Here is a 27,616-nt window from a genome sequence, read left to right on the forward strand (position 1 = left end):
AATAGCTAGATTGTGGAACCAACCTAGATGCCCTTCAGTAGATGAATGGATAAAGAAAGTGTTATGTGTATGTATATATATACATGAATAATATTCAGTCATAAAGAAGAATAAAATCATGGCATCCATTTGCATGTAAATGGATGAAGTTGAAGAATATCATGCTAAGTGAAATAAGCCAATCCCAAGAAAACAAAGGTCGAATATTTTCTCTGATAAGTGCATAATGATGCGTAATGGGGGGTAAGAGGAGATTGGAGGAACTTTGGATTCTGTGGAGAGAAGTCAGGGGGAGGGGTGGGAGAAGGAAAGGTAGTGGAATGAGAGGACATCATTACCCAATGTGCATGTATGATTACAGGAATGATGGAAGTCTACATCATGTACAACCATAGAAATGAAAAGCTGCACCGAATTTGTGTACAAAATGCAGTCTGTAAAAAATAATTTTTGTAAAAAAGAATAACACCAGTTATTCATCTAAAGCACTCATAATAGTAAATGTAAAATAAATGGTAATTTGTTCATTCTTTAAAACAAAAGAATCAAAACACTCTAACCCCAATGTAGAAAAAGCAGAAGATTGCAGAGAATTTGCAAAAGAGAAAGTCCATGGCTTCCAAGCCCATATGTTTCCAACCTCACAGGTCATGAAATAACTGCACAGTAGAGCTCTTTAACACAACCCTTTTCACCTCATAATTAATTAAATTTTTGCATGCAAATACCCACAGTAAGAGAAGGTACTATGAAATATATGTCCCATGAACTGCTCTCACAAAGTAGAATTTCCAAGCATTCTCTTGATCTGGAACTTTCTTGTCAACATGGCAACATAGTCAAATACACCCTGTTATAAAAATTAAAGAGACATGATCTCACATCTCTGCTTGTTCCTCCACACATATTACTCTATTTCTCCATTCACCATAATTTAGAGTTTCTTGGATTTAGTTCTACTTCTGCTGGAAGCATGTTATGTCTCCCATGTCCTCATATAATTGAGCTTCTATTACCACTATTTCATTGTCAACAATGGCCGCTGCCTTGTTGAGTTCAGCATTCACTTCTTTTCAGCATCACTAGTAAATGTGTTAATGACTTAAGTCAGTAAGCAAAGGACCTCAACTGTCCCCAGATCTGGACTAAGCTGGTTCAGCTCTCAGCTGACTGTGGGTGAGCATTCTCAGCCTCCCTTGCCCGTGGTCCTCTCTTCAAGTGTTTGCTGGACTCTAGGACTCACCTGGTTGTGATGGCACAGCATGTTTTCTGTAGAAGTGAAAATTCTTCCATGATGTGGGGGAAGAGGTACACTCGTATGTTGCTGGTAGAACTGCAAATAATTGGGAACACTTGGAAAGCAGTATGGAGATTCCTCAAAAAACATGAAGTAGTACCACAGGTGGACCCAACTATCCCACTCCTCAGTTTATACCCAAAGGACACAAAATCAGCATACTACAGTGACACAGTCACATCAATGTTTACAGCAGATCAATTCATCATAGCCAAGCTGTGGAACCAGCCTACATGCCCTTAAAATCACCATTATTCCTTCCGTGACTGACACCAGTACCTTCTGTCTTTCTTTCTTCCCAGCATCTGTTGGCATCTTAAGTATGTCGATATCAACAGCAATCCTTTCTATGTGAATATTATCCTTCTCTTTTCTTTTCTTCTACCTCCACTGTATTGTTGAAGATGTTCCCAGGGATTTTATGGTGTGTAAAGAGTTGTCTCTACTTGGTTTTAGGTGGGATGAAGAAGCTGGTATCTCCTCCACCATCCTGATCATGACATTCCTAAATGATCGTCAAATAAGAAAAGTCTGTTCAGTAATTACATTCAAAACCCCAGGGTCACTTACGGTACAGGTCAGAGTCCCAGTGGGCATGTCTACCTAAGACACTTTGGCCTTCTTTTCTGTTTCTTCTCCTGCTTCTTTTCCCCAAGACAATTTTACACATGAAAATAATGAAACGTGTATCCTTGCGGGAGGGTTAATGTGGAGTCACATTTTCATGCTGTGATCTACCACAGCCAGATGATGGAAGGGAGAGGGTATTAATAGCAAGTTAAAGGACATGGTTAAAATAAGCACAGACTGGTCTGAGGTTGTGGCTCAGTGATAGAGCACTTGCCTAGCATGTGTGAGACACTGGGTACAATTTTCAGCACCACATATAAATAAATGAATAAAAGAAAGGTTTTTCAACACCTGAAAAAAAATCAAAAAAATAAAATCCTTTTTAAAAAAAAGCACATGCCAGTCCTCAAGGAACAATCGTTCCCCATACATACACCATAGAAACATTAACCACATGGTTCTGAAACAGAAATCACTGCATCTTGTCCTCAGAAATTCCCTGACATTCTTTGTTTGACTCTAAAGAAGGATTTCACAGGGCTGTTATCTATAAAATGACTTTGGAGAGACTGATGCCAACCTGTCATATGTGAGTGAGGAGTTTCACCCTTCCTGAGAGGAAGAGAATGGGAAATGAACCAGGAAAGGCACTTGGACCAGGTAAGTGATGCAATTCTTGAACACCTGGGCATTGGGAGCCCCATGAGAGGTAGCACCTTCTGAAGGCCTCATCCATTGGCTGCTCCTTCATGCTAACACAAGGACATGAGGGGAATGCTTGGTGTCCAACTGTTCTGATTTTCTGATTTTAAATAATGATTGACACCACCTGAAAAATGCAGTGCCCAGTAAATTGTTAAAGGAGGTACTTAACCTCTGGCTTGGAATATTGAGGACCACACAAAGAACTTGTCATGAGCTTGAAAACCAAGGTGGGGATTCATGTAGGTGCCTGCCTGCACTAGCTCCTCTCATTATACTCTCTAACCACACACCTGGAACTTTGTCTGCACTGTGACCTCAGTAGTGAGGACAGAAGCTGTGACAAAGTAGGGGAGGGGGCTAGGACAGGTTTGTGTGGGCTTGAAAGAGTTTCAGCTTTTGTCTGTGACAGACAAGCCCTGAATCGCTTACTGAGAAAATTCTCATGGGGAAAGACAATGATCCCTTGAGAACAAGTCCAGGGAGTAAGGAATATCATGAGCCAGGAGCCCCAAGGGAAGGAGTGTGTACCTGGCAAAATAGATGGTCCCAGGGATGCAAAACTGGCTGCATGCACAATTACCTTTCGAGTTTGTTTTTCTCACTCATGGAGACTCAAATGAGTAACAATGCAACAATTTAATGAGCATTCATGAGACTTCAACCTCCAAGGACCGGGAAATAGTAAATATGCCCCATGATCCTCTGGCCCACAGCTCAGCTCTGCAGGAATGAGTGGCTTCATTTGGACCTTGAAGAGCCCTCCTCCCTGATGCCAGCTCCTGTCCTTCATCAGAGCTGAGCTGACCCTCATCACCCAGGGAAGGAAGAGCAGAGGCTCACCACGGCTGGGGCTACTGATGTGGGAGCAGGTAGGAGGCAGCTACAGCACTCACAGGACCTTGGTGGCCCAGGTGGGGACATTGCAGTGAGAGAGCCCCTCACTTAGAGCAGTCTGTGCAGCCAGCTCCTGTGCCTCTTGACGTCTCTCCCTCTCATCTTGCTTCCTCTCTCTGCTGGAGCCTGGTTCTGAGGAACTCTGGCCTTCCTTGTAGAAACCAACTTCTCTTACTGCCACTGTCTGTCAAGAGTTCCCTACCGTGCCATCTCAGTCATCTGGAACCATCACAACTACCTTCACCCTCCTTCGTCAAACATTTCAAGCACTTACCACCCTTTTGACATTTTCTTTATAAATCTATAGTACTGTCTGGCCTTTTCCCAGGAAAGCATGAATCTTTCCAAGATTTATAGTTAAGGCTTTATAGATCAAATATATTAACTTTGGTCAATCCCATAAATTATTCTTGCATCTAAAGTATTCTGCATCATATTTTCTCATTCACAATCTTTAGATTATAGAAGCGATTACTGATGTTCACTTCCCTTACATCTACAATAGGCCTCATGATTAGAAAGTAACACTTCAGAAGTTAGGTGTCTCCATGGAAAAGTTCATCTTATACACTTAAGTTTCCTCAGATAGCTGGTATAGTCTCTTGTTCCACATCCAATGTTTAGAATTTATTTGAGAATACAAAAATTTTTTGAGAATCTGGAGATGGATTTAACATTAATTTTTTCAAAAAATTATCCATTAAACACTTCTTAGTACCTTTACAAGTTCTCTACAAAGCACCCAGAAATTTACAATGTAGTCATTTGTATATTTATACATTTAATATGATGAATTTTAATATGACAATGAACATCACATTACCAACATTTTTAGGGTTATATTCTAAAAGGAAAGAAAGAAAATCAAATTTTAAATCATCCCATAAATTGTAACAAGAATTTGGGATTTCACACCAATAATATAAGACCTAGAAAACAAGTATTTGCTATTAATTATTATTATTTGAAGAGTAACATTTGACGAAAGTGGTTAGATTTTTAGAAAACCATTAAACTAAAAAGAATTCTTAGGAACCGGGCACCTCTTTAATACAGAAAAATCCAAAGCTTTAATAATACCATAACAACAGCAGAGAGATAATGTCCATGCACATCATTCTTAATGACATTCATACCCTCTCACACTAAAACACTCTTAATAAGAAATAATTTTAACCTGTACATGTATATTCTAAATGTCAGGAAAGTTTGCTCCAAAAAATGATTAAAATATCCAGAGGGAAACATTTGTGACTGTAATGAGAATCTGAATACAGTAAAGATGACACTTTTTTCCAACTTAATTTATGACTTTAATGAAATGTTTGGTAAATATCCAATAATATTGTTTTTCCAACATGGCTAATGCATTAAAACCTTATCAACAAGAACAGACTGTTAACAGGAATAAAATTTGATAGAAATCATACAAGTGAGTCACTATTCAACTTTCAAATCTATTATAAGGAGGAAATTTTTAGTTAAAAATACACCAATAAAAATAAAGTGGGAAGAAAAAACTTACAAAGAACCTGAGAGATGGTTTACCATTATAACATAGATGGTATTTTATAATCATTTATATATATGAATGTTAAAAAGGAAATCAATGAATATTTTAATCTGACAGATGCCACTTACAGATGATCAAGAGAAAAATTAAAAATGAAAATGAATCAAAACTGAATTTGACAAAAAGGAAACTAACACAGCCAATATACAAAGCAAGCATGTTTTAAAAGCCATTTCCCAATAGTGCAATGTTTGATGATTCAAAATGTTCATAAGATTCATGCTGCATTTTAGAAATTCTAGGATTTCCATATTTAGAAATTCCATGTTGGGTGGATTTATAGAGAGAAAGTAGTAATTCAGGGAAATCTAGAAAATAATAACAGCAGTGTTTCCCCATGTTTTTTAGCAGAAGGAGCAACCAAGTTGCAGGGGATGTGAAGTGCAGACATTGCAGGAATCAGCACTGTAAACCAAGAGTCTTCCAATGGTCACTGAATCTATCTAGAGTTAGGGACTTCATGTTTCCACACGGTTAGGTAGAACACACCAGACAAAGATCCTGGGGAAGGGAGGACTGCTGAGGGATGCGGCATGCGCTGGAGTTGAGGTCCACAAAAGAGCCAACTCATCACTGGGCAGAGAGACTTGTTAAATGCAGATTGCAGCTCCACACCTGGGGCATCAGGTCCAGGTGGTTCAGACCTGGAAATGCACATACCTGGAGAGTTCCAATGAATCCTGAGGTGGTTCTTCAATTCTGGAGAGACCATTTGAAGTCTGCTGACTGATACTTCTTTTATTATATTTTGTTACACATTGCAATGATAACTACAGCTTTCCATCAAAGAAATGTGATGCTTAGGCAAAATGCATAATTTCTTGATTTCCTGGGTCCAAATAAAAGACACTGGGGTTATTCTAGAGAATACCTTTTGGGAGCGAATTTTGAGTTCCACTTGTCCCTCTTTCACAGTAAAGCCAGAAACTGCATGGAAAGAGGAAACCAAACAGGAGCTGGAAACTTCATCCTCCTGGGATTCTCAGATGATCCTGACCTGCAGTCCCTCCTCTTTGGCCTGCTTCTCTCCATGTACCTGGTCACTGTGCTGGGGAACCTGCTCATCATCCTGGCCACCATCTCAGACTCCCACCTCCACACGCCCATGTACTTCTTCCTCTCCAACCTGTCCCTGGCTGACATTGGTTTCACCTCCTCCACCATCCCCAAGGCTCTGAGGAACATCCAGACTCAGAGCAAAGTTATCACCTTTGCAGGCTGCATCTCACAGATTTATTTTTTTGTTCTGTTTGGATGCCAGGAAAATATGCTCCTGACAGTGATGGCCTATGACCGCTTCGTAGCTGTCTGTCACCCACTGCACTATGTGTCCATTATGAACCCACGACTCTGTCTGCTCATGGCCCTGGGGTCCTGGTTGATCAGTGTCCTGGGCTCCCTGCCAGAGAGCATGACCATCTTGAGGCTGTCCTTTTGCACAAACAGGGAAATCCCTCACTTTTTCTGTGATCTTCCTGAAGTTGTGAAGCTTGCCTGCTCTGACACCCTCATCAATAACATAGTGGTGTACTCTGCAGCCATTGTCCTGGGTGTTTTCCCTCTCACTGGCATCCTCCTCTCCTATTCTCAGACATTCTCCTCCATCCTGAGGATCTCATCAGCTGAGGGGAAGTACAAAGCCTTTTCCACCTGTGGGTCTCACCTCCTGGTGGTCTCCTTGTTCTATGGCACTGGCCTTGGGGTCTACCTCAGTTCTGCTGCTTCACCATCCTCTAGGATGAGTCTGATGGCCTCAGTGATGTACACCATGGTCACTCCCATGTTGAATCCTTTCATCTACAGTCTGAGGAACAGGGACATCAAGGTGGCCCTGGGGAGAGTCCTCAGCAAGGTGGTGCCTCTCAGTGAAAGGTCCTTTGCATGAATCTCCTCATCAGTGTTGGGCATGATTCTGAAGACCAGAGAGCCTGGACCCCTTCATCCAATATTTGCACCGCTTTCTGCTTTTATTTTGAACTTTTTTCCTTGGGTCTTCCAATTGGGTCTTTCCATCCCTAGCTACTATTCTTCATGTTACATATTAGAACACCCTTTTCACTTTCTAGCCAGTCATTTTAACATTCATGGTACAATCTGTTTTCATGCACTAACACCTAAGAGGTTGTTTTGAATATTTGTTGACACATAATAATCTGATATATTTGTAAGTCCATTGTGATAATTTCACAAACATAAATAATATGTGATGATCAAATCTGTAATTTTTCCGTCTGTTTAAACATTTCAAAATTGCTGGAGTTGGATAACTTTGAACTCCTCATGTTCTTTGTAAAATATGTATATAAATTGTTTGGTTATAGTCACCCTACTGTGCAGTAGACATTAGAACTTATGCCTTTGTCTACTGATCCCTGAGCCCTCATTAGTCAACCACCCACCATACCCCTGCCTTCTCCCCTTCCTAAACTCTTGCAACAACTGAGCCGCTCCCCACTGAGGAATCAGTTTCATTAATTTCTGTGTATGACAAAGAACATGCTATCTTTATAGTTTCCTTAATTAAATCTTACCATTTTGCATGGCCCCTGAAGGTGGAGGGATGTTCTCCTACAGTATTTGAAATGTTGCACTGATTGCATACTCATTCACAGAGTTGTTTGCCTTGAGGATGAGAATAAGACTAACTCAAAAACATTGTCCACTTTTGATCTGACTCGTTTTCCTTTCAGTCACGCCAGGCAACGTGGTTGAATTTTCCTATTCAACGCAGTATGGCTTCGTTAACTATCCGAACTATATCTTCTCCACTTTTGCCACCAAGATGACTAATTAAGTTCTGGTAAAAAATTGAAGCTTGGTAAATCTTTGTTAAATGGAATGAAATCAGAGTGGGTGGGTGGTTAATTATCAAATAGAATCTGGACATAACCATAACAAATCATAAGTTTAATATTAGATTTTGAGTTAGAAAAGAATGAAAAGATGTTGATATAGATATCAATAAGAACACAAATGGTATGCCTTTACGCCACGTACAAACAGGGAAGCAACATGTATCCCATTTGTTTACAATAAAATAAAAAAAGAACAACACTCAAGACTTGCCAGCAGCTCCTTCAGTGTGTTATCCACATCATCACATTCCTTTTTGCAGGAACTCCTTTATGGGTGTTTTAGCCCATTTCCATTGCTGTAACAAAGGACCTGAGGCTGATGCACTTTCTACAGTCGAGAGGATTATATAGGTCCTGGTTAAGGAAGATGAAAGTCCAAAGAGTTAGCACTAGTTTTCAAGTGACACTAGTCATTATCTTATCATGGTAGGAGTCATGGCCAGAGCACATGCTAAAAAGCAGAGGCCACATGGAAAGGTGAAAGCCAGAGAGATTGGAGGGAAGTCTTGCTTCTTTCATAGCAACCAGGGCTATCAGTAGAACTGCATTAATAACTTGTAGGGGCAGCAAACTCATGACCTAACAGCCCTTCCCCATAGTCCACCTCTTAACCTCTCCACCCCTGGCCAACATCATCAAACTGAGGACCAAGTTTCCAACCTAGGAGCTTTGGAAGACACACTTAAACCACATCCAAACCAGAGCATGCAACTGGGGACACTTTCTCCTCTGTTCAGATAAGAAAGTAAGAGCTTACAGCAGCAAGGTCATTCACTCGAGGTCACAGATATGGTGATGAAACTAAACCCCAGGGCTGTATAAGTCAGGATTCTTGCACAAGTGTGGTCTTAGTTCTTTCAAGTCTAATCTTATAACAATAATAGTTAAAACTTAAGGAAGTGAGAGTTCTCTGACCTAAATTTCCACTTCCATAATTCCACTTAGGTTTTCTCAGTGAAATGCAAGGTCCTACCTGTGTGGGCTTGATGGTGACTGAAGCTCTGTCCCCAGAAAACACAGCAGGAAGGAGTCAAGTGCTGGGCTCCTAGGCACCAAAGACCTCAAAGGACACCACCATGTCCTGTCCAGCACAAGGCTGTGCACTGAGGGGCCACATCAGAGCAGAGAGTCACAGCTCCCTATATCTTCTCATTAGGCTCAATTTCCTCTTATTCCTCTGAGGGACACTAGCCTGGAAAGACAGGAAATTCTTCCTGCTGATTCTCTATTACCAAGAGAACAGTTTATAGTCCAGTAAACCTAGATTTTATTGTTCCCCCTGCCTTCCAGTGGTCCAGCCTCCTGGCACATCTTCCCCATTTATCCAAAAGTGTTTTCTAAGTCTCACACTGATGAGCTCATCTTGACTGGAGCTCACGTGTCTCTAGGCATGATCCTGTGCTGGGCAAAGAGCACCAATATCCCAGAAAAGTCATGCCTCTTTAACAAGGGTGAGCACTGTGTTCCCTTTGTCTAAATCTTGGGCATTACACTTCTTGCCTATGTGGTCCTTTCTCAAATTGTCATTAAGTCATAGTTTTAAGACCAGTTAATAGCTGCCATTCAAACTTTAACTTAAAATGTTTATTAGAACGAGATGTGATTGGTTCACTTCATGCATCATAACCTGAGCCTATACTGGATAGGAACTGGGAAACTTCATTTTTATTGACTTCTGTTCTGTGAAGTCGATTTCACATAGTGATACGCCTATGACCTCCATCTCCATTGCAGAGAAATGGGTAACAAATGCTATACTGTAAGGAGCGATGAGACCTTCATTAGACGTCTGGCAGGATGCTTCTGCTTCGCTTCATATATATGGGCTTTTGGTTTTTAACTACATATATTTTCCCCAGAGGATATTTAACAATGTCTGAACATTGGTACTAGCCATCTACCACACCCACAACAGTTCGCAACACAAATAATTACCCAAGCCCCAAATGTCAACAGTGAAGAGATGATCAAACCAATTCTAGACCACATTTCTGCACATTTATGCAGAAGAATCACCAAAAGGCAAGTACAGAAGAAAATGCTGAGACCATAGATCTACTAAGGTTCCAGGAACTCTGCATCCTTATTTGATAAGTGGTCCTGTTCCTGCAGTCCTGGTCTGGGGACCTCTTTTCTGAGGAGCAAGGCTGTGAAATTCTGTGAGAGTCTGGTGTAGGTAGTTGAAGCTCTTCTCCTCTGCAAACTGTCTTTGAAAGTTATTGTTTTTGTGTATTTTCAAAAGGCTGTGTGTTCTCCTCACTCTAAAGAAGGTAATAATGTCTGTGTATTATTGTTGCTGTTGTTGCTATGGTTATTATCATTTCATGAAACTGCAGACTGACCCAGAGGTGAACAACCACTGGGCTACATGCCCTGATATTTATTTATTTATTTATTTGTTTGTTATTTATTTACCTGGGTTTCCTAACTTGCAAGACTGGTTTCACAATGACCATCCTCCAGCTTCAGCCTCCAAACACTTGGTTTAATGTTGTGCTCCACCATATTGAGCCAATTATTCCATACAAGGGCTCTCTAAACACAACCAATATCACTGTAAAAAGACCTTGTAGTAGGCAGCATAATGATCTCTAAAGGATGTCAAATTCTACTTCAAAAATTATTTGAATATGATGACTTTACATTTTAAATTTAATTTTATGACCCCAGTAACATGTCACAATCAACACCATATACTAAAGTCCAAATAACCAAGAGGAGCACTTAAAGCATTGACATACACAGAATTGATAAAGCAATGAGAATCACTTATTTCTTCTATTGCAAAGTACATAATCCAACTCAAGGGCCCGGTGCTCTGATTCTACATACACATAGCCAAACAAATGAATATATTTCAGTAAAACATAAAAATATATCAGTACAATATATTTCAAGAGGGAAGAAATGATTTGTAGGAAATCCTTCCATCCCATGACACACATGGGAATTTACCAGAGGTTTTTTTTTTTTTTTGGAGAATTTAGAATTTCAGAGGATGGGAAAAACTGCTGAGCATCATAGAAAGCAGGAGACTGAATGAAGTGGGTTATTAATGGTAGACAGAGGTTGAACTCAGAGGAGTGAATCTGCAGGAAATCAATAGGAGGAGGAAGCTTCAGATGCCCAATCTCATCAGAAATCCCAACTCTGGCTCTGAGGCTTGCTACCTGCAGTCAGGGCCATGGGCTTCTAAACCTGCTACTGTTTCCCTCCAAAGAGCCTTCTCAGGGCTCTCTTTACATCCTTATTCCTCAGACTGTAGATGAAGGGGTTCAGCATGGGGGTGACCACAGTGTACAACACTGAGGCTATGGCACTGGAGTGTGAGCTGTGGGTTACACCAGAACTAAGGTACACACCAACACCTGTGCAATAAAATAAGGACACCACGGAGAGGTGAGATGCACAGGTGGAGAAAGCTTTGTATTTGCCCTGAATTGATGAGATTTTACGGATTGAGGACACTATCTTGGAGTAGGAGTAAAGAATTCCAGCGATGGGGCCACCTCCCAGCAACACAGATACAATATACATCACCACATCATTAAGGAAGGTGTCAGAACAGGAAAGTTGGACCACCTGGTTGAGCTCACAGAAAAAGTGGGGGATTTCTAGGTTTGTGCAGAAGGACAGTCGCAAGACCATCAAGCTTTCTAACAAGGCATGCAGGAGACTCAGAATCCAGGACACTAGAACCAGCAAACCACAGAGCTGAGAATTCATGATGGCAGTGTAGTGCAGGGGGTGACAGATGGCCACATACCTGTCATATGCCATCACAGTCAGGAGGAAGTTGTCCAACTCTATAAAAACCATAAAGAAGCACATCTGGGTGATGCAGCCTGTGTAGGTAATGGCCTTGCTCTGTGTCTGGATGTTCAGCAGCATCTTTGGGATGCTCGTAGAGGTGAAGCAGATGTCCACAAACGACAGGTTGGAGAGGAAGAAGTACATGGGCATGTGCAGATGGGAGTCTGAGATGCTGGCCAGGATGATTAGCAGGTTCCCCAGTACAGTGACCACGTACATGGAGAGAAAAAGCCCAAAGATGAGGGGCTGCAATTCTGGGTCCTCTGAAAATCCCAGCAGAAGAAACTCTGAAACTCTTGTTTTATTTCCTTGTTCCATGTGGTGGATATTACTACCTAAAAATTAATAAATAACATGACTTCTCTTCACACATATGGACACCACTGATTTGATTGAAATGGGACAATTCATCCAGACCTGGTGGTACATATCGGCAATGCCATCATCCAGGTTGAGGATGATGGATTTCAAGTTCAAGGCCAGCCTCAACAATTTAATGAGGCCCTAAGCAACTTAGCAAGACCTTGTCTCACCCTACAAAGGACTGCACTGTGGTTCAGTGGTAAAGTATCCCAGTGTTCAAACCCCAGTACCAAAAACAAAAACAAAAAAAACTGAAACGGGTCAATTTATATTTTCCAGTAAAGAAACTGATTTCTGGGGGCCATCCAAGATGGCGGACTAGAGGGTGACTGCATCTCCTGTCGCTCCAGAACCCATGATTCAAGAAGGGGAGACATTGAGAGACTCAGACTAAAAGAGAGCCACGGGGTGAGTCTCCACGACCGGGTGAAGCTCGGCCTGGGCGGCAAGCCCAGATAGGGTGGCTTATCAGAGCAGGGCAGGGCAGCTAGAGTCTTCCTCAGGTAGCTCTGCTCCCTCCAGCGGTGGGCTCCACCCACACGGCCAGCTTATCGGAGCAGGCCTCCCAGTGAGAGCCTTTCTGCACAGAACCAACTCCAAGTCCTAGAGCCAGCAGCCACCTCTGGCCTGCAGGCAGCTTCAGGGACCAGGATAGGACAGCCAGGGACTTTCCCAAGTAGCCCAGCTCCCTCTGGTGGCAGGCTCCTTTCATGGCCAGCTTCTGGAAGCAGACCGCCCAGTGAGAGCCTTTGCATAGAGCCAGCTCCAAGCCCTGGAACCAGTAGCCGGCTAGGGGCAGCTTTCTTCCGAAGCACTGCATTATCAAGTTCCTCCAAGACTTCAGGCTACTGAAAGTGGGGAGGTGATAAACTGGAAATCTACAGGGACACTATAAGCCAATAGAGGAAATCTGCAATATCTCAGGGTCCCACTGACATCTGACCAATATGAGAAAACATGGGAATAAAATGTTCCAAACAAACCTAGATACTATATCAATAAAACCCAATGACAGCACAGCAGAAGAAATGTCAGAAAGGGAGTTCAGAATGTACATAATTAAAACAATCAGGGAAGCAAACGAGGAGATGAAAGAGCAAATGCAGGCATTGAAGGAGGAGAAGAAAAAGCAAATGCAGGCATTAAATGATCGCACCAATCAACAGTTAAAAGAGCAAATACGGGAAGCAAGAGAACATTTCAATAAAGAGTTGGAGATATTGAAAAAAATACAAACAGAAATTGTTGAAATGAAGGAATCAATAAAACAAGTTAAAAACTCCATAGAAAGCATAACCAATAGGATAGAACACCTGGAAGACAGAACCTCAGACATTGAAGAAAAAATATTTAATCCTGGAAACAAAGTTGAACAAACAGAGAAGATGGTAAGAAAGCATGAACAGAATCTACAAGAATTATGGGATATCATGAAAAGGCCAAATTTAAGAATTACTGGGATTGAGGAAGGCACAGAGAAACAAACCAAAGGAATGAACAATCTATTCAATGAAATAATATCAGAAAATTTCCCAAATCTAACGAATGAAATGAAAAACCAAGTACAAGTGGCTTATTGGTCTCCAAATATACAAAATTAAAACAGACCCACGCCAAGGCACATAATAATGAAAACACCTAACATACAAAATAAAGACAGAATTTTAAAGGCCGCAAGAGAAAAGAATCAAATTATATTCAGGGGGAAATCAATAAGAATATCAGCAGATTTTTCATTCCAGACCCTAAAAGCTAGAAGGGCCTGGAACAACATTTACCAAGCCCTGAAAGAAAACGGATGCCAACCAAGAATCTTATACCCAGCAAAACTTACTTTCAGATTTGACGACGAAATAAGATCCTTCCATGATAAACAAAAGCTAAAGGAATTTACACAAAGAAAGCCGGCATTACAGAACATTCACAGCAAAATATTCCATGAGGAAGAGATGAAAAACAACGATGCAAATCAGCAACGGGAAGAACTAGCCTAAAGGAATAGCCAAATAAAGGAGAAACCAATTCATGTCAAAAAACAAAAATGAGTCAAATGATTGGGAATACAAATCATATCACAATCATAACCCTGAATGTTAATGGCCTGAACTCATCAATCAAAAGACATAGACTGGCAGATTGGATTAAAAAGAAAAATCCAACAATATGCTGCCTGCAAGAGACTCATCTCATAGAAAGAGATACCCATAGACTAAAGGTGAAAGGATGGAAAAAAACATACCATGCATACGGACACAGCAAAAAAGCTGGAGTATCCATCCTCATTTCAGATAATGTGGACTTCATGCCAAAACTAGCCAGAAGGGATAAAGAAGGACATTACATACTGCTTAAGGGAAGCATAAATCAGCAAGACATAACAATCATAAATATCTATGCCCCGAACATTGGCTCATCCATGTACGTCAAACAAATCCTTGTCAATTTCAGAAATCAAATAGACCACAACACAATACTAGGCGATTTTAACACACCTCTCTCACCACTGGATAGATCTTCCAACACAAATTGAATAAAGAAACCATAGATCTCAATAACACAATCAACTATTTAGACTTAACCAACATATATAGAATATACCATCCAACAAAGAACGAATACACTTTCTTCTCAGCAGCACATGGATCCTTCTCTAAAAGAGACCATATTTTATGCCACAAAGTTACTGTTAGCAAATACAAGAAGATAGAGATACTACCTTGTACTCTATCAGATCATAATGGATTGAAATTAGAAATAAATGACAGAACAAAAAACAGAAACTTCTCCAACACCTGGAGATTAAATAATACACTATTATATGATGAATGGATAACAGAAGACATCAGGAGGAAAATTAAAAAATTCTTAGAACTAAACGAGAACAAAGACACATCATATCAAAATCTCTGGGACACTATGAAAGCAATACTTAGAGGAAGATTTATTTCATGGGGCGCATTCAACTGATTTCTATTTTGTCTCTGGGTCTGGTCATTCTAAAGCATCCCTAATGCCATTACTGAGTATGAGTATGACTTTCTCTCTAACTCTAAGCTTGTTCTCCAGAACTCATGCATTGTGCACTGTTAATGAGAAATGACCTCTTACCACTGAGGAGCACAGAGTGCTGGCCACATTCCAGGCACTATCCAGGCCTCAATAGCAGAAGCTCCTACATCCCGTTGTTGGACAAAGAATATATGCATGGAGCAAATCACAGGTCTACTACATTTTTGTGCTAAGGATATATCACATGTGTTGACATATGTGGGAAGTCACTGAATTTTACACATCAAATACGTGTGGTCCTTTGAACATTCATTACCACTCAATAAACCTGTTTTTGAAAGAATAATCATGTAACGTGACTGAAGATGAAGCAGATATGAGAAAAACAAAATCAGGTTGAGTGGAGACAGTAAATAAGAGGTTGTATGTGTGTGTGTGTGTGTGTGTGTGTGTGTGTGTGTGCGCGCGAGTGCACGTGTGCTGAGTGTGGATATCAGAGGATTCTCACTGCAAAAGAACTGAAAGAACCAACAAAGATGGTATACAGCATGTTAAAATATCAACAAGATAATAATAAAAAATATCAACATCAAAAAATGATTAAATTGGCTAAGACTGACACACTAGAATATACAGGTAATGTTCCTATAACATTGAGGCAGGTGATGAAATCTCAGTTATCTCTTAGGAATGAATCAGGAATGAAAACGAGTGTATGTTGACATTTCATATGAAACAAAGTTAAATATCCATCTGATAGTAAAACATTTGATGGTAGAATATATGCTTATAAAATCGGAGAAGAGGAAGTTGATCTCCTAGCTCACATCTTTACTAATAATCAGACAGGTTAAAGACTCCAGTGTAAAAATGCAAAACACATTTGAGATGAACATCAAGACATTGTATATGAAATCTACCATGAACTGATATATTGTAAGGCAAAAACTCGGTATAAGAAGATAAGCACAGAACATTAAATACAATATTAAATTGTTAACAGTCAACAATATCACTCCAATAGTCAGTAGAGGAGCATTACTTGTGACATCACTTGAAATGCTGAGAATTTTAGAAAAATAGGATGATATCAATAACAGAGATCAAAACAGTGGTGATAAGAACGAAGATTAGCTCCAAGCTGTTGAGAAAACAGCAAGATATCATCACATTCGTCTGCTTTAGAAAACACCCTAAGGAGCCCTTGAACTGATGGGATTGGAATTCTCAAACAGGAAAGAGGAACTCTCTGAGGTGGTGGAGGACAAGGGACTTGGTGCCATGTCTTGGTGACAGGCTGGGGACAGGGATGAATGGGAAAGCTGAAGATGTTCTTTCTCCCAATTTCTCGATCTTCTTACCTGCAACATTCCGGTCAGCTTACACTTTGGGATTGGGCTGTCCTGTGCCTTGTACGACGTTAAGCAGCATCCCTGAGCTCTCTTGATGTGAGAAGTCTCTGCACACTGCTCAGTGTCCCCTGGAGACACAGATATCACTCGTCATTGAGAACCACTTTGAAACTAACAATACCAGAAAATTTTGGCAGCCTTGATATAATAGTAAAGCAATGTTTACAAATGTAAGAAAGACCACCAAAAGTATGGGTGGCACAGCCTCACTGTGAATCACCCTGCAGCCTTTGAAATATCTAAGGTGCATCCTGTTAGTTGATTGGGAGCAACTCTGCAGGCATCTTTGAGAGAGAGAAGGAAAGAAGGGACGAGCTAGAACAGACCACAGCACTAAACACAGGGTGTGTGCAATGTGCACAGGAGCCTATTCCGGCATTTGAGTGAAGAGCATATGAGCTTGTCAGCATGCAGAATAGGAAGAAAAGTTCAAACATAAACTGAGAACTTACAGGAAAACAGAATGGCAGGGTTAGTAAGTTTACTGTGTAATCATCATTTTCATCTAAAGCAATCAGTTTATGCATTTTGTTTCCATTTTTTGAAATATGTCACATTGATAAAAAATTTATTTCAGTCTTTTGAGAAAGGTATCTACTGCACTTTGTTTTGTGATTTTGGTTTGTTTTTTTTCATTTTGTGTTGCTTTGCTGTGTTTTGGGTTCTCCTTGCAAGGCTACAAGTGAACCCAGGACCTTTTACATGATAAGCAAGTGCTCTATGACCGAACATCAGCCTCACTGTGAATTTTTTTAACTGAGGCATAATAGCTGTGCACACTAGCAGGGCCTAGTGTGAGCATTCAACATGTGTGTGCAATATAACATGCTCTAATCAGGGTCATTAGCACTTGTTTCTCCTTAAATATTCATCAATTCTTTGTGTTAGACATTTCTTAATTTTCTTATTCTTTATGGGAATCATGTAATCAAAAACTAGTATGAAGGCAGGCTCTGGGGCTGCGGTGGGAGGACAGCAGCATGGCCTTGGTCCTTGTGACTGGCAGCTCCTGTGCAGTCACAGTCTGGAGAGGATTCAAATGACCAATGAAGAACCTCTTCCCAAAAAGGCTGGACTGAGAGAAGCAACAGAGCAACAAGAGAGGCAAGAGTGTCCTTCTCAAAGTCAGTGCCCCAAGCAAGTCCAGCCGCCCAGGGTTGCCCACCAAGATTAACAATGGGAGACCCAGGGAGTGACTCGTTTTTCCTAAAAAGGAAAGTAGGAAAACTGGGCCAGACTAAAGACAAACTGGAACAAACCCAAAGTGCACTGAGTGCCTGGAAGTTCAGGCCTGATAGGTGAACAAATCATACTCCCCAGTCAAGGTTCCTGACAGTCTCATTAAGAGAAAGCTGGGGTGGGGCACCCAAGTGCTCATTTCCACACTGATACTCAGACTTTTTGAGCCAATAAAGCAAGAAAAAGCCACATTCTTATACTGTGCAGCTTGTAATGAATTGTGTAAAACTTACCAGGTGAACCTTGTGTTTCAGCTTTTTTCTCTTCCCTTCTCCTTGCTTCTGACACCCGGTGCCATCAGATTATTCTGAAGAAGAGGCCATCTCCAGAAACTTCCCCTTCTAGAAAATGCAGGCACTTGAGCAAGGTTTCTGTTTGCAGAAAATAGAGTGAGACACACTAGTGTCTGTGGCACACTCTGTCTAGAGACAGGTTGGAGAGCTGCAAACAGAGATTTTCAATCATGACTTGAACATGTAAAATTCCAGTAAAATGAAAAAATGGAATATGCATCGCACTTAACCTTGAGCTTCATGACCTAAAGACACTGTGTATCAGTTTTGCCAATAAGACTGTTGACTTCATGAGTGTTGTTGAACCTCTGGGTCAAAGGAGGTGATTTTTTTATTTAATTGTTTTTGTTTGTTTCTTTGTTTGGGTTTCTGTTGTTGTTGTTGTTGTTGTTGTTGCTGAGAAAGAACCTTCAATAGTCATGATTCAATAATAGATGTCAGTACAAGTCATGCATGCATGGGGGAATGTGATCCTTTGTTGAATTTGGACCTTTTGTATTACATACTTGATATTGAATTAAATGTGCCTTGAAATAGTAAAAAAAAGGAAAAACAAGTAGAGTGCTTTGGAAGTAATATTACATTTGCATCAAAAGATTATTAACTTTTGGACATAACACTGTATAAGGAATGGCTTCACTGAAAACTTCCCACTTTGTGGTGGGACACAGGCCCCTTCCCCTGTGACTGTGGGTTGCAGTGGTTATCCAGTCTCCCTGGCTCCTTCCCTCCCTTTCAAGCCTCTGCTGACCACCAGCTTACATTCTACTGTACTGATCTTAAATATTTTCCTATTCTTTATTAAAAATGCCCCCTGTACATGTTGACAGGGTTTCATGTCACTTTTCAATAAATTCATTCGCCATGCACTGTTTGAAACAAAACGAAATGAAAAATCTAAAACATCCAATGGAAAGATGTGAAATAGGAATTATTTAGTGATATCAACATGGGTTATGAATTTGAGACTCAATTGCCAAACACCTGCAAATAAGACAAAAGGAAGGAAGTCCTCTAAACAGCAGGATGGTGGTGAAAATAGGTAAAGTTCTGATATCTCCCATACAAAATTGTTTATGTTGAAATATTTTAAATAAGGATAAAATAAGCTTGGATCAAGAGGAAAATAAACATGAATGCCTTTCAATGATGCCTACAGTGGACGCCTTTCTGAGCAATTCATCTGAGCAGAAAAACACAAATACACATTAAGTCACAGCAGAGTTGTGAAAAGCAGATGGAAATGTGTTTCTATGGTGACATAGAACTAGGGATGCACAAGACCATCCACTATCTTTATTTTTATTTAAAGCAAGAATTCAAACAATATTAAATTAATCACTCACATTTTCAGAAAAAGCAATGTGTGGATACAACCAATTCATAGACTGGAATTTACAAAATTCACAAATTTTCACACATTCCCAACTACTGTATTTCTATATACATGAAAATAGACAGTCTGTGGTAGACAAAATACCAATAATCTCCTAAGAAGAATGTATTGGAAAACAGTGCGGGGGCAACTCCTATCACTTAGAGACACCAGCACAGCCCTTTGCAACACACCAGGAAATAGCTGAAAAACCACAGGTATATTAAGTCTCACAAGTATGCAAAGCATTCCACAGTAAGTATCCAGGCATAACTCTATTCACCTGGGAAATCATATTTTTCAATGTTACTATAGAGAAAATAATACTTTAAAAATGTGTGTCCCATGAACTTTTTCCTAAGACAACATGCAAGATTCATATTCAGGATCTTTGTAAATAATAAATAAGTATAATCAATTATTTCTCATATTGAGTACATACACAATTTTAAAATGCACTAACCAAACTTCTTGTTCCTGCACAGTTAATTCCTATTCCTCTACTTCCTTAGTTGCAAAGCTCCTTGGACCTCCGCTCTTTCTCTGGGAGCACTGGACACTTCCCTCCCATCTTCTCTTCAGCCTCTGTTAGCTCCATTTCATGGCCAGCAGTGAACCCTGTGTTAATCAATTCACTTCTCAGCCAAGTGTCATGAATCAATGCAGCCTTGTGAGTAAATCCTCAGTGAGGACAGTGAGCAGCCACAGCACCCCTGCTCTGTGCTAGGTTGGCCTGGCTCTCCACTGACCTCAGCTAAGGGTCCTGGGTTCCATTCTCTGAAGCTCTCCTGTGGTGTCCACTGAGCTCTCAGACTCACCTGGTGACCAGCTCTGAGAGGAAGGTCTCTGTGGAAGTGCAAGGTCCTGCCTGTATGAGCTTGATGGTGACTGAAGCTGTCTCCAGAAAACATAGCAGGAAGGAGTCAAGTGCTGGGCTCCTAGGAAGACTGCAGACCTCAAAGGACACCACCACGTCCTGTCCAGCACAGGGCTGTGCACTGAGGGACCACAGCAGAGCAGAGAGTCACAGCTCCCTATATCTGCTCATTAGGCTCATTTCCCCCTTTTCCCCTGGAGGGACACTGGCCTGGAAAGACACGAAATTCTGCCTGCTGTTTCTCTATTCCTAAGAGACACGTTTATAGTCCAGTACACCTAGTTTTTATTATCTCTCCATGGATCCACCTGCCTTCCAGAGGTCCAGCCTCCTGGCACTTTATCCCCACTTTGACTGAAAGTGTTTTCTAAGTCTGACACTGATGATCTCATCTTGATTGGAGCTTATGTGTCTTCAAAGCATGGACCTGTGCTGGGAGAAAAGCACCAATACCCCAGAAAATTGCCATGTCCTCTTTAACAAGGGTGAGCACTGTGTTCCCTTGGTCTAAAGCCTTGAGCATTACATCACTTGCCTTTAAGGTTCTTTCTCAAACTGTCATTAAATTATAGTTTTAACACGAGTTAAGAGGTCCCACTCAGTCCCTCACTTCAAAATGTTTACTAGGAAGAGATGTGATTTGTTCTTTGTATGCATCATAACCTGAGCTTAATATCTGATAGGTAATGGGCATCTTCATTTTTATGGATGTCTCTTCTATGAAGTCTGCCTTATGTATTGATACTATTATGAACTCCATCCTCTACAGAAACTGGGCTGACCAATGCTATTAACTTGAGAAAAGACCCTCATTTGAATTCTGGTATAATATTTCCAGTTCCTAAGATCTGAGCCTGATATTTTCAAATTGAGATATTTTCCACTGGAAATATATGATGAAGTCTGAATGCTGGTACTAAACATCTACGTCACCCACAACAGCTCCCAACACAAATAATTGCCCTGCCTCCAAATGTCAGCGGTGAAGAGTTCATCAAAACCAATTCTACACAAACTTCATTATGCAGAAGAATCATCAGGGATGCAAATGATGAGACCATAGGTCTACTGTTGTTGCAGGACCTCTGCATTCTTCCTTGACAAAGGTGGTCCTGTTACTGCAGGTCCTGGTCTGGGGACCTCTCTCTGAGGAGCAAGGCTGTGAAGTTCTTTGAAAATCTGGTGTAGATAGTTTTAGGTCTTCTCCTGCCAAAATTCTCTTTATGTTATTATTTTTCTGTATTTTTTGAAAGGAAGTGTGGTCATTCACTCTAGAGATAGTAATGATTTCTCTGTATTATTGTTGCTGTGTTATTGTTATTATCATTTCATCATACTGCAGATTGACCCCAGATGTGGCCCACCCCTGAGCTAAATGCCCTATTTATTTATTTGTTTGTTTGCTCGAGTCTCCCTAACTTGCAAGGTTGGCTTCACAATGACCATCCTCCAGCTTCAGCCTCCAAGCTCTTGGTTTAAAGGTGTGCTCCACTGTGTCCAGTCAATAATTGCATACAATGACTCTCGAAACACAACTAGTATCACTGCTAAAAAGAACTTGTAGTAGGCAGCATAATGATCTTCCAAGGATATCTCAATTAGCTCAATCCTAATCCACAGAACTTTTGAATATCTTGGCCTAAATTTTTTATTTAATTCTATGACCCATTACACTAAACCATTATACTAAAGTCCAAATTACCAAGAAGAGCAGTTAAAGCATTGACATACACAGAATTGTAAAGCAAAGGAGAAACACTTCAGTGACACATTTCCCTCTACTACAAACTACAAAATCCACCTCAGGGGCCCAGTGCTGTGCTTCTGCATACACATAGCCAAACTCAGGAATATTTTTTCAGTAAAACCAAAGAAACATTCATTGATATGATGTATTTCAAGAGGGAAGAAATGATTCGTCAGACATCCTTTCTGTCCCATGACAGAAATGGGAATTTTCAAAGGTTATTTGTTCAAAGTTTAAAAGAATTTAGAAACTCAAAGTATAAAACTGCTGAGCATCATAAAAAGCAGGAGACTGAATGAAGTGGGTTGTTAATGGTAGAGAGAGGCTGAGCTCAGAGGAGGAAATCTGCAGGAAATCAATAGGAGGAGGAAGCTTCACATGCCCAATCTCATCAGAATCCCAACTCTGGCTCTGAGGCTTGCTACCTGCAGTCAGGGCCATGGGCTTCTGAACCTGCTACAGTTTCCCTCCAAAGAGCCTTCTCAGGGCTTTACATCTTTATTCCTCAGACTGTAGATGAAGGGGTTCAGCATGGGGGTGACCACAGTGTACATCACCGAGGCTGTGGCACTGGAGTGTGAGTTGCAGGTTGCAGAAGAACTAATGTACACACCAAGTCCTGTGCCATAACATAAGGAGACAATGGACAGGTGAGAAGCACAGGTGGAGAAGGCTTTATACCTGCCCTGAGATGATGAGATTTTACAGATGGAGGACACTATCTTGCACTAGAAGTAAAGGATGCCAGCAAGGGGGCCACCTCCCAGCAACACAGATGCAAAATACATCACCATGTCATTAAGGAAGGTGTCAGAATAGGCAAGTTGGACCACCTGGTTAGGTTCACAGAAAAAGTGTTGGATTTCCAATTTTCTGCAGAAGGACAGTTGCAACATCATTAACCTTTGTAGCAGGGCATGCAGGACACTCAGGAACCAGCACACCAGAACCAGTAAACCACAGAGCCAGGGTTCATGATGGCAGTGTAGTGCAGGGGGTGGCAGATGACTAGAAACCTGTCATAGGCCATCACAGCCAGGAGGAAGTTGTCCAACTCTACAAAAATGAAGAAAAAACACATCTGGGTGATGCAGCCTGTGTAGGTAATGGCCTTGCTCTGTGTCTGGATGTTCACCAGCATCTTCGGGATGGTGGTGGAGGTTGGAGGTGAAGCAGATGTCAACAAAGGACAGGTTGGAGAGGAAGAAGTACATGGGCATGTGCAGGTGGGAGTCTGAGATGACAGCCAGGATGATGAGCAGGGTAGGTTCCCCAGCACAGTGACCAGGTACATGGAGAGTAAAAGCCCAAAGATGAGGGGCTGCAGTTCTGGGTCCTCTGAAAATCCCAGCAGAAGAAACTCTGAAACTCTTGTGCTGTTTCCTGTTTCCATGTGCTGGATGTGACTACCAAAATAAAAAGGAAAATAGCTTGACTCCTCTTTACACATATGGTCACGACTGGGTTAGTTGAAATGGGAAAATTCAGCTGCACCTGATGGCACATTACTGTACCCCGTTGACTCTGGATACTGAGGCAGTGGATTGCAAGTTCAAGGCCAGCCTCAGCCATTTAACAAGGCCATACGTCACTTTCCGTGACTCTGTATCTAAATAAAAACACCGGAGTGTGGCTCAGAGGAAAAGTGACCCTGGATTCAATTCCCAGTACCAAAACAACAGAAATGACACAATTTATATTTTCCATCATAAACCAGTTTCTATATGTGGACTCTTGAGAAGAGTGTGGCATTTTGCTTCCTATCAAATAATACTGAGTAATTATATTAGAAAATATGATTCTTTTGCTTCTTTTAAATGAAAGTCATTACACTCTATTCCAAGAGTAAAAATAATGTTAGGATGGCTTGCCAAACAAAAAAAATAAGAAAACAAAAAAACTGACCTCTGTTTTGTTTTGTTCTGTTTTTTCTGGTTCTGGTCATCCTAGGGCATCACTAATGCCATTACTGAGTAGGAATTTCTGTCTAACTGCAAACTTTATTCTGCAGTTCACACATTGTACACTTTCTTAAATATGTTTTATTTGCTCTAATTACTTATACATTACAGTAGAATGTATTTTGACACATCATATATAAGTGGAGGATAACGTCTCATTTTGCTGGTTGTACATGAAGCCATTGCACACTTTTAATGAGAAATTCTTTCTTACCACCCAGGAACACATGCAGCGTGCTGGCCAAATTGCAGGCACTGCCGAGGGCTTGACCACACAAGCTCCTACGTCCAAATGATGGACAAGGAACATGGGCATGGGTCAAATCACAGGCCCATTATATTTTTGTGCTAAGGGTATATCACATGTGTTGACATATGTGGGAACTCACTGAATTTTACACATCAAATATGTGTGGCCCTTTGAACATTCATTACCACTCAATAAACCTGTTTTTAAAAGAATAATCATGTCACATGACTGATGATGAAGCAGATATGAGAAAAACAAAATCAGGTTGAGCGGAGACAGTAGATACGAGGTTGTATTTATGTGTGTGTGTGTGTGTGTGTGTGTGTGCACGCACGTGTGCACACTGAGCAAGGAACTCAGGGATTTCTCTCTGATTGTGGACACTCTTCACTGACCAACACCCTGAGACCCTGGAGATGCTATTTTCATGGTTTTTCCAAACAAGAAGGAACAGCAAAAAAAACTGAAAGAACCAAAAAATGGTATGCAGCATGTTAAAATATCAACAGGACAATAATAAAAATATATCAACATCCAAAAATGATTAAGTTCACAAAGTCTTTGTGTACACACATATACAGGTAATGTTCCTATGACATTGTGGCAGGTAATAAATGCTCAGTTATCTCCTAGGAATGAATCAGGAATGAAGACAAGTGTACGTTGACATTTCATATAACACAAAGTTAGATATCCAACTGATAGGAAAAAGTAGATGGTAGAATACATCCTTATAAAACTGCCATCTCTCTGGGAGAAGATGAAGATGATCTCCTAGCTCACACATTTACCATTACTCAGACAGTTTAAAGACGTCAGTGGAAAAATGCAAAACACATTTGAGATGAATATCTAGACACTATATATGAAATCTACCGTGAATTACTACATTGTAAGCAAGAATCTCAGAATAAGAAGATAAGCACAGATCACTAAATACAATTTTAAATTGTTCAATAGTCAAAAAAATCACCACAATAGTCAGTAGAGGAACACTAATTGTGACATCACTTGAAATGCTGATAATGGTAGAAAAATAGACAGATATCAATAACAGGGAGATCAAAACAGTGGTGATAAGAACGAAGGTTAGCTCCAAGCTGTTGAGAAAACAGCAAGATATCATCACATTCGTCTGCTTTAGAAAACACCCTAAGGAGCCCTTGAACTGGTGGAATTGGAATTCTCAAACAGGAAAGAGGAACTCTCTGAGGTGGTGGAGGAAAAGGGACTTGGTGCCATGTCTTGGTGACAGGCTGGGGACAGGGATGAATGGGAAAGCTGAAGATGTTCTTTCTCCCAACTTCTCAATCTTCTGACCTACAACATTCCGGTCAGCTTACACTTTGGGATTGGGCTCTCCTGTGCCTTGTACGACGTTAAGCAGCACCCCTGAGCTCCCTTGATATGAGAAGTCTCTGCACACTGCTCAGTGTCCCCTGGAGACACAGATATCACTCGTCATTGAGAACCACTTTGAAACTAACAATACCAGAAAATTTTGGCAGCCTTGATATAATAGTAAAGCAATGTTTACAAAAGTAAGAAAGACCACCAAAAGTATGGGTGGCAGAGCCTCACTGTGAATCACCCTGCATCCTTTGAAATATCTAAGGTGCATTCTGTTAGTTGATTGGGAGCAACTCTGCAGGCATCTTTGAGAGAGAGAAGGAAAGAAGGGACGAGCTAGAACAGACCACAGCACTAAACACAGGGTGTGTGCAATGTGCACAGGAGCCTATTCCGGCATTTCAGTGAAGAGCATATGAGCTTGTCAGCATGCAGAATAGGAAGAAAAGTTCAAACATAAACTAAGAACTTACAGGAAAACAGAATGGCAGTGCTAGTAAGTTTACTGTGTAATCATCATTTTCATCTAAAGCAATCAGTTTATGCATTTTGTTTCCATTTTTTGAAATATGTCACATTGATTAAAATTTATTTCAGTCTTTTGAGAAAGATATCTACTACACTTTGTTTTGTGGTTTTGGTTTGTTTTTTTCATTTTGTGTTGCTTTGCTGTGTTTTGGGTTCTCCTTGCAAGGCTTCAAGTGAACCCAGGACCTTTTGCATAATATGCAAGTGCTCTATGACCGAACCTCAACCTCACTCTGAATTTTTTTAACTGAGACATAATAGCTGTGCACACTAGCAGGGACTAGTGTGATCATTCAACATGTGTGTGCAATATAACATGCTCAAATCAGGGTCATTAGCACTTGTCTCTCCTTAAACATTCATCAATTCTCTGTGTTAGAAATTTCTAAATTTTATTATTCTTTATGGAAAACGTGTAATCAAAAACTAGTATGAAGGCAGGCTCTGGGGCTGCGGTGGGAGGACAACAGCATGGCCTTGGTCCTTGTGACTGGCAGATCCTCTGCAGCCACAGCCTAGAAAGGATTCAAATGACCAATGAAGAACCTCTTCCCAAAAAGGCTGGACTGAGTGAAGCAACAGAGCAACAAGAGAGGCAAGAGTGTCCTTCTCAATGTCAGTGCCCCAAGCAAGTCCAGCCGCCCAGGGTTGCCCACCAAGATCAACAATGGGAGATCCAGGGAGTGACTCGTTTTTCCTAAAAAGGAAAGTAGGAAAACTGGGCCAGACTAAAGACAAACTGGAACAAACCCAAAGTGCACTGAGTGCCTGGAAGTTTAGGCCTGATAGGTAAACAAATCATACTCCCCAGTCAAGGCTTCCTGACAATCTCATTAAGAGAAAGCTGGGGTGGGGCACCCAAGTGCTCATTTCCACACCCAGATTCAGGCATTGTGACCCAAGAAAGGAAGGAAGGAAGGAAGGAAGAAAGGAAGGGAGGGAGGGAGGGAGGGAGGGAGGGAGGGAAAGAGAGAAGTCACATCCTTATACTGTGCAGCTTATATTGGTTTATGTAAAACTTACCTGGCAAACCTTGTGTTTCCAATTTTTTCTCTTCCTCTTCCCCTTGCTTCTGAGGCCTGATGTCATCTGACTATTCTGAAGAAGTCATCTCTGAAAATTCCCCTTCTCAAACAGGCAGACACTTGAGAAATATTTCTATTTGCAGAAAATAGAGTGAGAAACAAAAGTGTTAAGTCTATGGCCCACTGTGTCTTCAGACAGTTGGAGAGTTGAAAACCTAGAGATTTTGAATCATGAATTGAACATGTAAAATTTGGGTAAAATGACAAAACAGAATATGCATCACTCTTAACCTTGAGCCTAATGACTGAGAGACACTCTGTATTCGTTTTGCCAATAAGTCTGTAGACTTTATGATTCTTGTTGAACTTCTGGTTCAAATAAGGTGATTTTGGATTTTGCTTTTAACGGTTTTTTTATTTTTTTTATTTTTTTTTTTTGCTGAGAACCAACATATAACAGTCATAAGAAAGTCAAATAAT

General features: G+C 40.8%; 2 protein-coding genes and 1 pseudogene across 3 annotated transcripts in view; 1 reads left to right on the forward strand and 2 right to left on the reverse strand.

Moving 5' to 3' along the window:
- Positions 1-5,970: 5,970 nt before the first annotated feature.
- Positions 5,971-27,616, forward strand: part of LOC306645927 (olfactory receptor 7C2-like) — a gene marked incomplete at its 5' end in the record, with an annotated part of 57,107 nt that continues 35,461 nt past the window's right edge. The window contains one exon of the mRNA XM_079114103.1: positions 5,971-6,781. Within this exon, the coding sequence (XP_078970229.1) occupies positions 5,971-6,781 (811 nt within the window). The remainder of the gene's footprint in view (positions 6,782-27,616) is intronic.
- Positions 10,931-12,179, reverse strand: LOC306645918 (olfactory receptor 7A10-like). Its single transcript, XM_079114098.1, has one exon. The coding sequence runs from the start codon at positions 12,023-12,025 to the stop codon at positions 11,096-11,098; it is 930 nt and encodes a 309-aa protein (XP_078970224.1). The 5' UTR covers positions 12,026-12,179; the 3' UTR covers positions 10,931-11,095.
- On the reverse strand, positions 22,479-23,415 carry LOC306645915 (olfactory receptor 7A10-like; annotated as a pseudogene). The gene has a single exon. The product of its transcript is annotated as an olfactory receptor 7A10-like (transcript).

This window comes from Sciurus vulgaris (genome assembly GCF_902686455.1).
Source record: "Sciurus vulgaris genome assembly, chromosome: 16".
Lineage (NCBI taxonomy): Eukaryota > Metazoa > Chordata > Mammalia > Rodentia > Sciuridae > Sciurus > Sciurus vulgaris.